Source organism: Natator depressus, chromosome 6 (assembly GCF_965152275.1).
Source record: "Natator depressus isolate rNatDep1 chromosome 6, rNatDep2.hap1, whole genome shotgun sequence".
Taxonomy (NCBI): Eukaryota; Metazoa; Chordata; order Testudines; family Cheloniidae; genus Natator; species Natator depressus.
Genome location: NC_134239.1, coordinates 59,518,824 through 59,532,835, shown reverse-complemented (window position 1 = coordinate 59,532,835; position 14,012 = coordinate 59,518,824). Strand labels below are relative to the sequence as shown.

General features: G+C 46.7%; 1 protein-coding gene across 3 annotated transcripts in view; it reads left to right on the top strand.

The window, feature by feature from the left end:
* Positions 1-11,588, top strand: part of LRP4 (LDL receptor related protein 4) — a 102,946-nt gene extending 91,358 nt beyond the window's left edge. For all 3 annotated transcript variants that reach the window (XM_074955385.1, XM_074955384.1, XM_074955383.1), the window contains 6 exons: positions 379-492; positions 824-947; positions 2,669-2,736; positions 3,320-3,407; positions 7,150-7,291; positions 9,276-11,588. In XM_074955385.1, the coding sequence (XP_074811486.1) occupies positions 379-492; positions 824-947; positions 2,669-2,736; positions 3,320-3,407; positions 7,150-7,291; positions 9,276-9,611 (872 nt within the window). In that variant the 3' untranslated portion in view covers positions 9,612-11,588. The remainder of the gene's footprint in view (positions 1-378; positions 493-823; positions 948-2,668; positions 2,737-3,319; positions 3,408-7,149; positions 7,292-9,275) is intronic.
* Positions 11,589-14,012: the final 2,424 nt, after the last annotated feature.

Here is a 14,012-nt window from a genome sequence, read left to right as displayed (position 1 = left end):
TCAGTTAGATCCTGAGCATGTGGGCAAGACCCTCCAGTCAGAGACCTGGGAAAGAATTCTCTGTAGTAACACCAAGCGTCTATTCCTAAGATTTATCTGTTTGGATGCAATGGTTGGGCTCCTCTCTGCTGATTTCCAGAATATTCTAGCCCCTTTTTGACACGGTTATTGTAATCTGTTGGTGCCTGGCTCTCTCCATCATTCTCTCAGTACTGTGGGGTAGAGGGGTTGGTTCATGTGGCACAGAAGTTCCTTGGCCTTTTGAGCAGTGTATCTTGATTGAGAGGGAAGTGAGGCTCCTGCTCTTGTGTACTGAACTCCATCAAGGCCTCACCTGATCACTTGCTCCAGGTTTAATGCCTTGGTTGTCTCCTTCAGGTACGAATGCCTGTGGAGTGAATAATGGAGGCTGCACCCATCTCTGCTTTGCTAGGGTTTCTGACTTTGTTTGTGCATGTCCAGATGAACCAGATGGACGACCCTGCTCCACCGGTGAGTTCAGAGCGGTTCTCTGGGGTAATAGCATCCATATGTGAACCACAGTCAGCACTCCCACCCTGGCCTTTAGCATCTCCTGTTGAGAAGCAGGGTATCTGGGAGGTCTCCAAACCTACAAAAGTCCCTACAATGTAAGTCAAGCAGCTGTGAGCTGCAAATACCTTTCCTACATTGCTTCCTGCTGGAGCGGATGGGCATTGGGTATCTGAGCTCTGTACACAAATTCTTGGTCTCACTATTTAGGAAGTGATCTGTGGTCTAGCAGACTTCTTCATCTGTCTCACAAAACCAGGCTCCTATTTCTTTTTCTGTCTATATTGTTTAGTTCCTGGAATGGTGCCCCCTGTTCCTGAAACAACCAGTATGAGCGAGAGGAGCCAGACCTCACCTGGCAGATCAGGCTCTGCAACGACCAAACCCCACACATCCCTGGAAGCAACAGAAGGAAAGTGAGTGACTTTGCAGCTTGCAATCTGGACTTGAGAGTTAAATGCAGGATGTGCATGTCCCTTTCAGCTTCCACCACCTTATCACACCTCCCCAAGGTAGAGTGAGACCATACAACCTCTAGACACCCTGTAAATAACCACAGAAGACCCTGTCTACGAAGGCAGAGGCCCGCACTAGAGCCCTGCAAATCTGTGGATATCTGAGGACCATTTTTGTAGATTGGATGGTAAATACAAATTTTGTATTCGCGCAGGGCTCTAAATATAGGATCTCAAAGGTGGGGAAGCAGCTGTCTGCAGCTCATAGCCTGTGAGGCTGCTTCCTTCCAGATCCTATATTCCCTCCCCCTGCTCCATACAGAGAAAGGGGCGGTGATAGATCAAGACAGGCAGCAAAATCCCCCAGCTCCTATTGATGCAGTTTAAGCAGCCAAGCAATTTAGGAAACTCCCGACTTCAGTATTGCTGTATCAGGTCAGTTGGAGAGGGAGGCAGCTGCTTCTGCAAAGTAAGTTAGGAAGCCATATGAGCTGCAGACAGCTGCTTCTTGATCTATCTCCTCTCCTTTCTCTGTATTTGGGGGGAGGGGGGAGAAAGGGGAGAGGAATACAGGATCTAGAAGGTGAGGAAGCAGCCTCATAGGCTATGAGCTACAGACAGCTGCTTCCCCACTTTTGAGATCCTGTATACAGTACACTCGCACACAGACACTGCTCCTAAGAGGCACTGAGAGATAGCTGGCTGCTGGTGCGGTTTGCGGTAAAAGACAGAGGGCAGATTGCGGGTCAGATACAAATTGATTCTTTCGGATGCGGATCCACATTTTTGTATCTGCGCAGGGCTCTAGCCAGCACTCTCTGGAGCTGGCATGGGCTGCATAGGCTTTGCTGCTCACTTTCAAATGTGCCTGCTAGCGTGATTGGCTGTTGAAGGTGCAGGAATCCTCTTGGCCCTGCCCATGGTACCCTGTGCTTCACATGTATGACTGCTGAACTCTTAACATGGAGAATGATTTCCCATGGGATGGGGTGGGAGTTCCATTGCTTTGATCATTTTAAACTAGACTGGGCAGAGCCCTGGAAGCAGTCCTGCCTTGCCCCGGAAGGGATAGCTAGGATGGGACCAAACAGCGTGTCTGCAGGTCTTACTTTCTATGCATTTAATCAATAAAGTATTTTCTGCCATTGTCCCTTGGCCCACTTCTCTCCCTGCCCAGCAGGGAGAGCTCTTCCGTCGCATATTGGGGTATTAACTGCAAGCAAAGACATACCTCTTTCTCTTTGCTGGGAATAAAAATCCCTGCAGAAAATTTTTTCTCTGCAGGGCTGGCTTTTCTTCTGTTCCTTTCCTAAGAGATTAGCACTATGTAGCCTCAATGCAGAGGGAAGGGGAAGAGTGACTGCTCAGCGCTAATGCCCTTTCTTGAATATGTCCCATGAACAAGCTGTCCAAAGATCCCAGCTTCACTTGCAGTGCGACAGAAGAGTGTGGAGACTCTAAGATCTACAGAGTTAGGTCCAGAGAAACCTCTTTCATCTGGGTAGAAGGGTATACTTGAGCAGGCAAAGGAAGCTCTTGTCATAATGCCCCTTCTAAACCCCCAGCTTACCCTCCATTCCCAGCTGCAGCCTGCCCTATCCTGCATGGCTCCATCCATACCCAGATGATGACTGGCTGTTCTGTGCAGTGAGATGATAACTCTGTGTCTTTGTGCCCTTCAGCTGCTCTGACAAAGGTATTGGCCAAGGCCTGTGCACCCGGAAGAACGAGGCAGTACTGGCAACCACAGGTGAGTTCTTCTTCCTTACCCTCTGCTAGCTGAGCCTTTCTTCCAGATTATGCCAGGGCCTTTCACTCTAAGGTGTTCAGGACTCAAATGTGACCTTCTTCAATCTCATTCTGAGCAGGACAAGGAGTATCCCAAGGATGAAAATCAGTCATGCTCTCTTTCAGCCCCAAACAGGCTCTTCCCTACGTGGCCAGAGGAGAGGATTTTAGTCTGAAGGACAGCAGAGTTCCCCAACCCCCACATTCATCACTCAGGCGGAACAAGTTTAGCTCTCAAAGGGTACTTTCCTCCTGTAGTCTGGTTGGTGAGGAAGACTAACCCAGCCAGGGAGTAAGCTGGGAGCAGAAGGGGGTTAACTTGCCCCTATCTTTGAAAAATAATATCACCCCTACTTCAGAGGTCTTCTCCAGATTCCCTGAGGAGGAGAGAATGGGCTCAAGCTGTGCCAAGATCCACCCTAGAGTTGGGCTGCTAAACCCCAATACATAGGTGTGTACATGTATGCACACACAGCTACACTAGTTTTGAACATAGTCCAGTGGCACAGAAAGGGCCTCCTCTCACCCTTGCTATTCTTTTTCAGGAGAAGGGCTGCATGTCACCTACATTATTGGAGGCCTCCTGAGTGTCTTGGTCATTCTGCTGCTTATTGCTGCTCTAATTATATACAGGTATCTGACCCCCACTTCCCATCCTGTCCCCTTCTTCCCTGTTGTTGGTGAATTGAGTCTTTTGGTTGAAGGAGATTTTCAACAAAGGTCCTTCATCACTGGGGCTACAAGCATCTCATTATCTGGAAACAGTAATAATAACAGGTTTCAGAGTAACAGCTGTGTTAGTCTGTATTCGTAAAAAGAAAAGGAGTACTTGTGGCACCTTAGAGACTAACCAGTTTATTTGAGCATGAGCTTGAGCTTTCGTGAGCTCACGAAAGCTCATGCTCAAATAAACTGGTTAGTCTCTAAGGTGCCACAAGTACTCCTTTTCTTTTTTCTTTTTAGTAATAATAACGATTTCATTTTACTTACGAAGACCCCTGGCCCACGTAGACCTTGGGGAGCAGACTGAGGTCTGTTGGGCAGCCCTAAAGTTCTCCTCCTCCTTATAAAGAGCATATGGGAAGAGCCACCCCCTGCACTTGCACCCAGCCCTCCTGCTCCCCGCTCTGCAAAACCCTGTTTGGCTCGATGTTAGAGAGAGTCTGGAAAATCGTATGCAGGAGTGTGATGGAATTTGTATCACCATGGCATTGGATCTCGTCTAGTACAGAAGTTCTCAAATTTCATTGTATCGCGACCCCCTTCTGACAACAAAAATTACTACATGATCCCAGCACAGGGGACTGAAGCCTGAGCCCACCCAAGCACTGCTGCCCCGGGTTCGGGGGCCAAAGCCCAAGCCCGAGCCGTACCACCAAGGGCTAGGGGGCAAAGTTGAAGCCCAGGCAAAGGGCCTGTAACCTGAGCCCCGCTGCCCAGGGCTGCAGTGCTCGGGCTTCAGCTTCAGCCTGGGGCAGTGGGGCTCGGGCTTCGGCACCAGGCTCCAGCAAGTCTAACACCAGCCCTGGTGACCTCATTAAAATGGGGTCATGACCCACTTTGGGGTCCCGACCCACAGTTTGAGAAACGCTGGTCTAGTAAATCTGTGAGTTCCAAACGCTTTCAGCCAGCTGCTCTCACAAGCTCTTCCAGAGCGTGACCCTCTCCTAAGGGGCACTTGTTTTGTTCTACTGATCTCTGTCTCTGTAAAGTCCATGACCTGATTCTGCTCTTATGGGTTTTACACTAATATGACTCCATTGCCTAACAGCGAAGTCACCTCTGACTTGTACTGGTGTAAGCGAGAGACAACCCGACTGCCTTGCACTAGTGCATGGTGCCTGTACAGGCAGCTGAAGGGAACACCTGTACCTGATGAAACAGGCTCTCCTCTGGCCTGAGGGAACAACTAGATCATTGGAGCTTTCTGGTCACTAGTTTGGGGCCTTGTCTGTAGAAACAGACCTTTTGGCAATGGGACCATATCTCTCTACTGACAGAATCATAGAAATGTAGGGCTGGAAGGGACCTCAAGGTCATGTAGTCCAGTCCTCTGCACTGAGTCAGGACCAAGTAAATCTAGACTGTCTGTGACAGATGGTTTTTAAGAACAGGTTAGACAAACTCCAATTATGGGGATTCCACAACCTCCTTTGAAAACTTATTCCAGCGCTTAAATATTCGTATAGTTAGAAAGTTTTTCTCACATCTAGCCAAAGTCTCCCTTGCTGCAGATTAAGCCTGTTATTTCTTCACCTACCCTGAGTGGTCATCAGTCACAGTCCTCTTTGTAACAGCCACTAACATATTTAAAGACTGTTATCAGGTGCCCCTCTCAGTCTTGAGCAAAGAAGACTAAACATACCCAGTTTTTTTAAACCTTTCCTCATTGGTCAGGTTTTGTAAATCATTTATCATTTTTGCTGCTGTCCTCTGGACACACTGTAATCTATTCACATATTTCTTAAAGTGTGGCTCTCAGAACTGGACACAGAACTCCAGATGAGGCGTACCAGTGCCAAGTAGAGCAGAATAATTATCCCCATGTCTTACATATGAAACTCCTGTTAATATACTCCAGAAAAAGTAGTGTTTTTCACAGCATATCACATTATTGGCTCATATTAAATTAGTGATCCATTATAACCCCCCGCCCCCTTTTCAGCAATACTATCCCCATTTTGTAGTTGTGCACTTAATTTTTCCTTCCTAAATGTAGTACTTTATACTGGTCTTTACTGAATTTCATCTTGTTGATTTCAGTCCAATTTGTCAGTCACTTTGAATTTTCATCTTGTCCTGCAAAGTGCTTGCAACCCCTTCCAGCTTGGTGTCATCCTCAAATTTTATAAGTATACTCTCCACTCCATTATGAGAGTCACTAATTAAAATATTGAATAGTACCAGACCCAGGACAATACCACCCATGTGGGACCCCATTAGATATGTCCCCATAGTCCGACAGTGAATCATTGATAACTATGATTTGAGTACGGTCTTCAACAAGTTGTACACTTTATAATAATTTTATCACATTTCCTTATTTTGCTGATGGGACTATAATGTGGGACTGTGTCAAAAGCCTTACAAAAATCAAGATATATCATGAGTATTGCTTCCCCTCTATTCACTAGACCAGTAACCCTGTCAAAAAGGAAGTTAGTTTGGTTTGGCATGATTTGTTCTTGACAAATCCATTTTAACTATTCCTTATAACCCTGTTCTCTCCTAATCCAAGTTAGGCTGACTGGTCTATAATTCTCCCGGTGCTCTGTGTTTCTCCTTTTAAAATATAGCTGCTATGTTTCCCAATCGCCGGTCATCAGGGACCTCACCTGTTCTCCATCAGTTCTCAATGATAATTGGTAACAGTTCCGAGATTGCTTCAGCTAGTTCCTTAAGGACACTAGGATGAATTTCATCAGGCCTAGCCAACTTGAATACATATCACTTGTCTAAATATTCTCTAATCTGTTCTCTCTCTATTTTGGCTTGCGTTCCTTCCCCCTTGTTGTTAAATTAATTCTATTAACCTTTTTAGTGAAGACTGAAGCAAAGTAAGCAATACCTCAGCTTTCTAGAGTTCTCTGTTAGGTCTCCTTCACCACTAAGTAGAGGATCTACACTTTCATTTGTCTTTCTCTTGCTCTTAGTGTATTGATAGAAGCTCTTCTTATTGCCTTTTATGTCCCTTGCTAGGTGTAACTCATTTTGTCTGTTAGCCTTTCTGACTTTGTCTCTGCATGTTTATGCTATTCTTTTGTACTCCTCCTTGGCAGTTTGTCCATGTTTCCACTTTTTGTAGGTTTCCTTTTTGATTTTCAGGTCATTAAAGGCTCCTGATGGAGACATACAGTCCTCTTACTGGTCTTTCTATCTTTCCTTACCGTCGAGATAGTTTGCTGTTGCTCCTTTAATACTGTCTCTTTGAGAAACTACCAGCTCCCCATAACTTCTTTTTCTCTTAGAATTTCTTCCCATGGGGCCTTCTCTACCAGTTCTGAGTTGTTAAAGTCTGATTTTTGAAGTCCATCTTCCTTATTCTGCTCTTTTCACTTCTTCCTTTCCTTATAATCATGAAGCCCATCATTTCATGATCACTTTCACCCAAGTTGCCATACACCTTCAGATTAGCAACCAATTCCTTCCTGTTAAGTTAGCTAGTTTAGACTTGATTCTATGTCCTTAGTTACTGCCTCCACCTTCTGAATCAAGAAGTTGTCTCCCAACACATTCCAAGAACTTACTGGACGTTTTGTGTTACCTTGCCAACAGATATCTGGGTAGTTAGTCTTCCATTACTACCAGGTCATGTGTTTTGGATATTTCTGTTCTTTGTTCTTCCACCTCCTCTTCCTGATTTCTCCTCCTACAGACACAAGAAGTCTAAGTTCACAGACCCTGGCTTGGGGAACCTGACTTACAGTAACCCGTCATACCGGACAGCTACCCAGGAGGTGAAGATCGAAACTATTCCCAAGCCGACCTTGTACAACCAGCTGTGCTATAAGAAGGAGGTAAGAGCTGCTCTTAGAGGCCTCCGGGACCAACTTCTAACTGTCCTAACATTACAAATCTATGTAAATAGTGAGAGTGAATTGTGCTTGGTTCTTGGCAGGTGCCTGAACCCCGAAAACATCCCCATCCGGAGAGCTCTCCAAAATCTGTCCCAGGAAGATCCCTGGGATGGGTGAGGGCAGCTGCAGTAAGCTACCAAGCAAGACTCACAGGGCTTAACTAGCACATCTCTCAGTTCCTCATTGTTTCCCACTTGCACAGACCTGCCTTAGGCTCCAACTTTCCCCTCTATTCCTGTAGTCTCCTGTATCCCTGTTACAGTGTTGCTGGCCACCAGGCTGTTGGGTTTAAAGGGAAAATTCTACCTTTGGACCCATGTTCCTTGGCTGAGTCCTGTCCTTCCCCACTGACCCTAACACTGCCCTGGGCAGTCACAGATAGAACCAGGAAGAGTCTGGCTAGAAGGGACACAGCTCTTGTCTATGCACCATGTGGAGGGGCAGGGTGGAGAGAAGAACTGAAAATCCTGATGACTAGGACATTGGTATGGGCCCCATATAGGGCTGTATCTATTTTTATCGTGTAGCACTTAGTTTCTCCTCTTTGTTTCCTCAGCAACTTTCTCATCCCCCTGATAGCTTCTCATCTTTCTTCTTCTGATTTCTGCTCACATCCTCACGTCAGGTATCACTGCTCTGTTTGTGTATGTGTGAGTGACCCCCATATCCTTCACTCCTGCAGCACTGAAAGGCTCTAACACTGTCATGTACAAATTGCTGCTCGGCTGGCTTTCCCATGTGTCTGTGTTTGTGCCTTTGAACTAGCTCAACTAAACTCCCTGGGCTGGGGATGCACAGGGCATTTTCTAGCACTGGTCTTTTGGTTGTGTGGCTAAGGGTTTGCAGTTTATGCTACTTAAAGAAAATAACTTATCTGGGGGAGTTTGATTCTTGTAGACCCTGGAGATGGATAAGGCCTGTTATACCATTGACTCCCTTTCCCAGGGGCCAGGATAGGATTGTTCCATATAGGACAATTTTTAGTGGTTTTGTTTGAAATGCCCCAAGAAATAGATCCCTCAACCTTTCCTCCGTATTTCACAGCCTCCAATACTCCATTGTCAGAATGGTTTCCCTGAGATTCACTCTAAACCTTTCCCATTTTTTTCTTAGTCTCATTACTTAGATATACCCACATGTGTCACACACATAATTCTTCTCTCCTCTGGGGGGGGCGGGGGAGGGGCGGGTTTACAAACACCTATGAGATGTCTACACCCATGCCTCTTCAGTTATCATTGAGCCAAGCTAGACAGAATTCACTCTTAATCTCTGCTCATAACTTTGTCCCTCTAGCCCTCTGATAATTTCTGTTGTTCTTCTCTATACTTCCTCTGTTATTTTCACTGCAGTGAGGTGCTCAAACCCAACACAGTAGACCAGGGGGGCTGTCTCAAGATGCATATAGAGGGCAACTTGCTCCTCCCTGCTCTGGGATATAAAGCCACTGCATATGCAGCTCCCAAACTGATTAACCTTTTTAGCAGCCTTATCCCATTGCAAACTCCTACCTGATTTCCTGCCTACTTCTGCCCTTTAGTCTCTTTTGGCTGTTCCTGCTTCCCAGGTTTCTTCTTCCTATTCAGGCTCTGGTATTATTCCTGCCCCCAAATGGCATTGGCTCCATTTGTCCAAGTGAAGCAGAAGAGCCGTCTTCCCTCACCTTTTTCCATGGATTGAAGGAGCCTGGAGATTTGGAATGGGTATTCCTTTGGGGAGGGCTTGGGTGTGCTGGGCTGAGCATTGTGAAGGGGAAGACTAGAATGGTCTCTGCTGCCCTGATGGCAGTAGCCAGTTACTCTTTTCATTGAGGGCCATCCCTTTGCTTGCTTCTTTGCCTGTCTCATTCCAGCCGCTGCTTTGTACTTTGGCTAGAAGTGACTGATGCTCTGTGGGTATTTTTATTCTGTTGTCTCCCCGCTAGGCTGGTCATGATCATTGCTACACCAAGGAAAAGATCAAGATTGTGGAAGGAATATGCCTCTTGTCCGGTGACGAGTCTGAGTGGGATGACCTCAAGCAGATACGGAGCTCCCGGGGAGGGATACTCCGGGACCACGTCTGCATGAAGACTGACACTGTCTCTATCCAGGCCAGCTCTGGCTCACTGGATGACACCGAAACTGAGCAGCTGCTGCAGGAGGAGCAGTCTGAGTGCAGCAGTGTCAACACGGCAGCAGCCACCCCGGAACGGCGCGCCTCACTCCCAGACACAGGCTGGAAACACCAATGCAAGCCCTCCACGGAGAGTGAAGTCTAAAGCATGCACTACCTTGGAGATGCCCAGCTCCTCCTCAGCCCCTGCTCCATATGAATGAGACAGGACTCATTCTGTCATGCAGGGAGAAGCCCAGAGACTAGCCTTCCTGTTGCAAGGAGCCCAGAGACTGACTGCCTTTCAGCAAGGAGCTGGGGCCAGACTGTTCCCTCATGGCAGGGGGGAATGGACCCCAGAGACCCTTTTGGCTCATTCTCACTGTTTTGTGGTTTATTTATATGTTCCCTTTTCCTGGAAGCTGCCATGGTAACTTCTGCAGTGACTCCTCTGGGCTGAGTCTAATTCAGATTCTGTCCCCTCTGGCAATCTGCGAGTTCTGCACTGTCAAGCTCACAATTCATGCCTCTGGGAGAGCAGAGCTCCTCCACTGCCAGCTTCTCATCAGGCTCAGCACCTCTTGCCTGCTTCATTCAGAGGCCAGCTCTGCTCTCTCTACTTTGGGGAATTGGTGGAGGGCTGAAAGAGGGGACAATGTAGCAGCAGGTCACTTCTAAGGGGATAAAGAGAGCAACCACAGCTGCTATGTTTCTTGTGATTGATGTCATTAGAATGTCACTGCCACTTTCCCCACCTTCTGGCACATCTCTACAGGAGTGATGAAGCCTGGTGCTGGAGCACTGTCTCTGTTGCTGGCAATGGACACTGCTCCTATTCACCTTGTTGCTATCACCCACTTCAGAAAGCAACTGAATGCAGATAGGACTCTCCTAACTGCCTTCAGTGTACAGTGGAGTTAGAGCCGCCATATCGGGAGACAGAATATATTTTTACTGCTCTTAGCTCCACAGGCCGACTGCGAGGAAACTCAGCTCAGAGGGAGAGAGTCTGGAGTGTATTCCTTCTTTTACATTATCAACAAAGCTGTTTATAAAGTTCCCATCAGAAGGCCAGCCAGTTACACTTGTGCAAACCTATGGAAGACCATGGGTCTGACTAGATGTCACTGAGGATCTGTTGTGGCTGGTAGAACCTTTTTTTTTTTTTACTAGTGGTGTGTGAAATGGGATGATTGGGGAAACCATTCTATTAGTAAACTGAGCCCATTTGACATGGAATCAGAGAAATAACCATGGCGCTCTAGGGGCCATTTTTGAATAGTCACTTATCAACTAGAAGTTGTGCTTTAAGCTCCATTTTTTTTTTACTGGCAAATAATTCTTCTTGAAGAGGTCTCTATTCTTCCCCTCAGCTGTATGGGGACCCAGTTCTATTCTGGCTCTGCAGCCTATGAGGCCTTTCACTTATACCTGGCTCCTATACACAGAGCATGGTGGGTTTCCTGCTGGGCCCTGGTAGCTTTGGGGTGTGCTTGGGCCTGGGTGCTGAGTGGTGTCCAAGCAAGACATAGGCAATAGGCATCCACGTGGAATAGTGCTCATGGGAACCCAAAGACAAACCACATTTGAACTAGTCTCTGCAAATCCTCATTTTTTAGGAGGGTAGGGGAGAGCAGGGAAGGCAGGGGCTGGAAAACCCACACACCTAATTATTTGAGCTTCAAGAGAGACATCCCTGGCACCATTTGAAGCTTTAGCTCCTTCTGGGCCCAAAGCTCTTCTTTTAATATTCTCTTGACTTGCCACATCTAAAGGAAAAAACCTCTTCCCCTTCCAAAAGAGGGTTTAGTCCCCACATTTCCTTCATAGGAATTTTATCTAAGGTAAAAAATGAAATCCCAAGCTAGGTGTTTGGAAACAGAACTGTCCCAAGGAGTGATCCCCTGTGATAATCCCAGCCTTGCCTCCTGCTGTGGAAAGGCCATGTGCATTTCCCATCCAGGGTGTAGGGAGGACCCAGCTGGTGCTAGGGGTGCTTCATGGAGTGGTGATTTGGATTCAGTGGGGAGAAAAAGCAGCAGGAGCCAGAGCTTTGCCATCTCACTAACATGGACTTGGGCTAGCCAGGCTGCAACACACAGGGGCAAGAGCAAGGGCTCAAGTGTAGGAGGAAGACCCCAGTTAGGAGGGAGCCTGTGTGTAGAGCAGTGGAAGCAGGGTGGGGAACTAGCCTGTATGGGAAAAGGCTCTAACATCCTGGGAGAACAGCCCTACCTCTCTTCTCTCCTGATGAGCTATGTGAATGCATCACTCTGCACTACACATTAAACATCCAGGTGTGTGGGGAAGAGGGACTGGAAACACCCACCCATTCCCCTCAGTGGGGACTCAGTGGACCTATGGAAATAATAGCTGCTTGGTTTGAGAATGCAGAACAGAAGGAAAAGCTCAATCAGTCTTTCCAACAGCTACTGGTGTTCAAACTCTGTCTGAAACTATGCACATTCCTATTCCTAGGAAGGAAACCTGTACATTCCAGCCCCAAGACCATTCACAGCTACCCTCCAAACTTCCCCAGTCCCTTCCCCTCCAACCCCAACAGAGATCATATGTCTGCTATGCTGGGGAGATGAAGCAGTGAAATCTCCTACAGCCCTAGTTCCACTGCTGGTGTGAGCAGACATAAGATTCCCCAATGTGAGCAAACAGCCCTTGTGAGATGCTGCCTCGGGGGTGCATTGTATTTTCCTGTTCTGGGGAGGAAAAGGCCTTAATTGCATGAGGGCTATACAGAATGTAGAAAGGGCAGAACTGGGGGATGATCTCTTGAGCACTGATTTGCTATGTAAAAAGCAAACTTCTCTCTCCTGTTTGTCCTGAGCTAATGGCAGTGATTCCCCTGCATTCTTGTGTAATGATTTTAACATTACTCACTGGAGAGATTGGACTTTCTGGAGTTATTTAACCACTATGTTCAGTATTTTAGGAGTTGATAATTTAATATAAATTTAGCTATTCTTAATCACTCTGCTTGGCTTTGAGTTGTGAATCATGCATGTTATACTGGCTCCCTTTGGAGAATGAGGAGCTCCAGGCCTTGTTTGCATAGAACCTCATCTCTGCTCACTGAGCACCGCAGCTGGAGGGATTGAGAAGATGTAAATGGAAGCAGTGTTCTGTGGATAATCCAGCTGACTGTGACAAACACATTCTTCAGCAGTGAAGCCTGATCTAAGGCCCACTGCCAAGAAAGGGACAACTGTGGCTCAAATGCAGTGAGCTCACATTCTTCCTTCACTCTGTTTGACATGGCAACGGGGGCTAGTAGCCTAGCTTTCTGAAGAACATTGTGACCAAATTGTTGTAAGCCATATATGGATAGTGTTGCCTTTTCTATCGCTGCTGCAGGAATCCTCTCTTCATTGGTGCCTTTGCTTAATGCAGTGTGATGCTTTAAAGTCATTCTTGGTGGTAGGGGGTGTGTAGTGGCAGAGTTGTAAACAGAATCAAAATCTCCAGACATGTCTCCCTGCTCTAACCACGAGACAGGATTGACTCACACACAGTTCACTGAGAGAAGTGGGATTTGGACCTTTTGATTTTAGTAATATTTTAAAACTGAAAGAGGAGGACAATCAAGCTTCTTTAAGCAGAGATCCATCTCTGTATCACCCCCAATATGGTATTCAGGCAACAAGAGCAGAGAAAGCTGGTCTTCCACAGCAGACCACACCAAGGTAATTCAGTGTGGGCATAGCAGCTGGTTGCTCCTGAGCACTCACCTTTTTATTTTTTAAATGCTGCAGTGATACTTATGTTTGGGTATATGTGCTCCAATTTCTGAAACAGGTTCTCTCTACTGCCAAGACACAGAGCCAGGCCCAATTCAAACTCACTTCCTAATCTGGCAGGGTTTGGGAACTATGCACAGAATGCACTAACTCCTGGGAAGGGTGGGAAGACAAAACCTCCTGTCACAGGTGGAGGAGTTACTGCAGCATAACTACAGGAGGCCTGAAACGAGATACACTCCTCTGACAAAAGGAGGGTAGACTCAAGGGCAGTAGAGCTAAAGGGGAGTCAACTATTCTGAAGGTACCTGACAGAGATGATCCTGAAAGGGGGAATACAGAAGCCACCAACTGCATAACAAAATCAATGGAGTGTTGAACGGCCTGAGCTGGGATGGCCATGAAACTCCAAAACACATGCAGGGGATAGTGAGGGAGCCTGGCCCAGGAGGATTGATTTTTCTCTTAAGCATAGGGTGGGAAGTAAGATTCATTCTTGGGAAGAAGGCTGAATAATTGCAACACACTGAATTCCCTTTTGTTATAACGTCAGAGAGTAATAAGTCACTTTCTATTCTGATTCAGTGTATGTATGCTTTTTCCTCTGCAAAACATTCATAGAGAGTTTCAGCCCCTAATATCTTGGACTCTGCCCTCAGAGGTTTTATTTTTTCTGTAAGTTCCCATAAGGTGGACTGTTCAAGAGTTTGGATTTGTCCTGGGGAGACTCCAGAGGTGTATGTGTGTATCACACCTCACACACGTACTCAATTAGATCAATAGGACAAATTGCATTCTGTTTCCTCATTTTACAT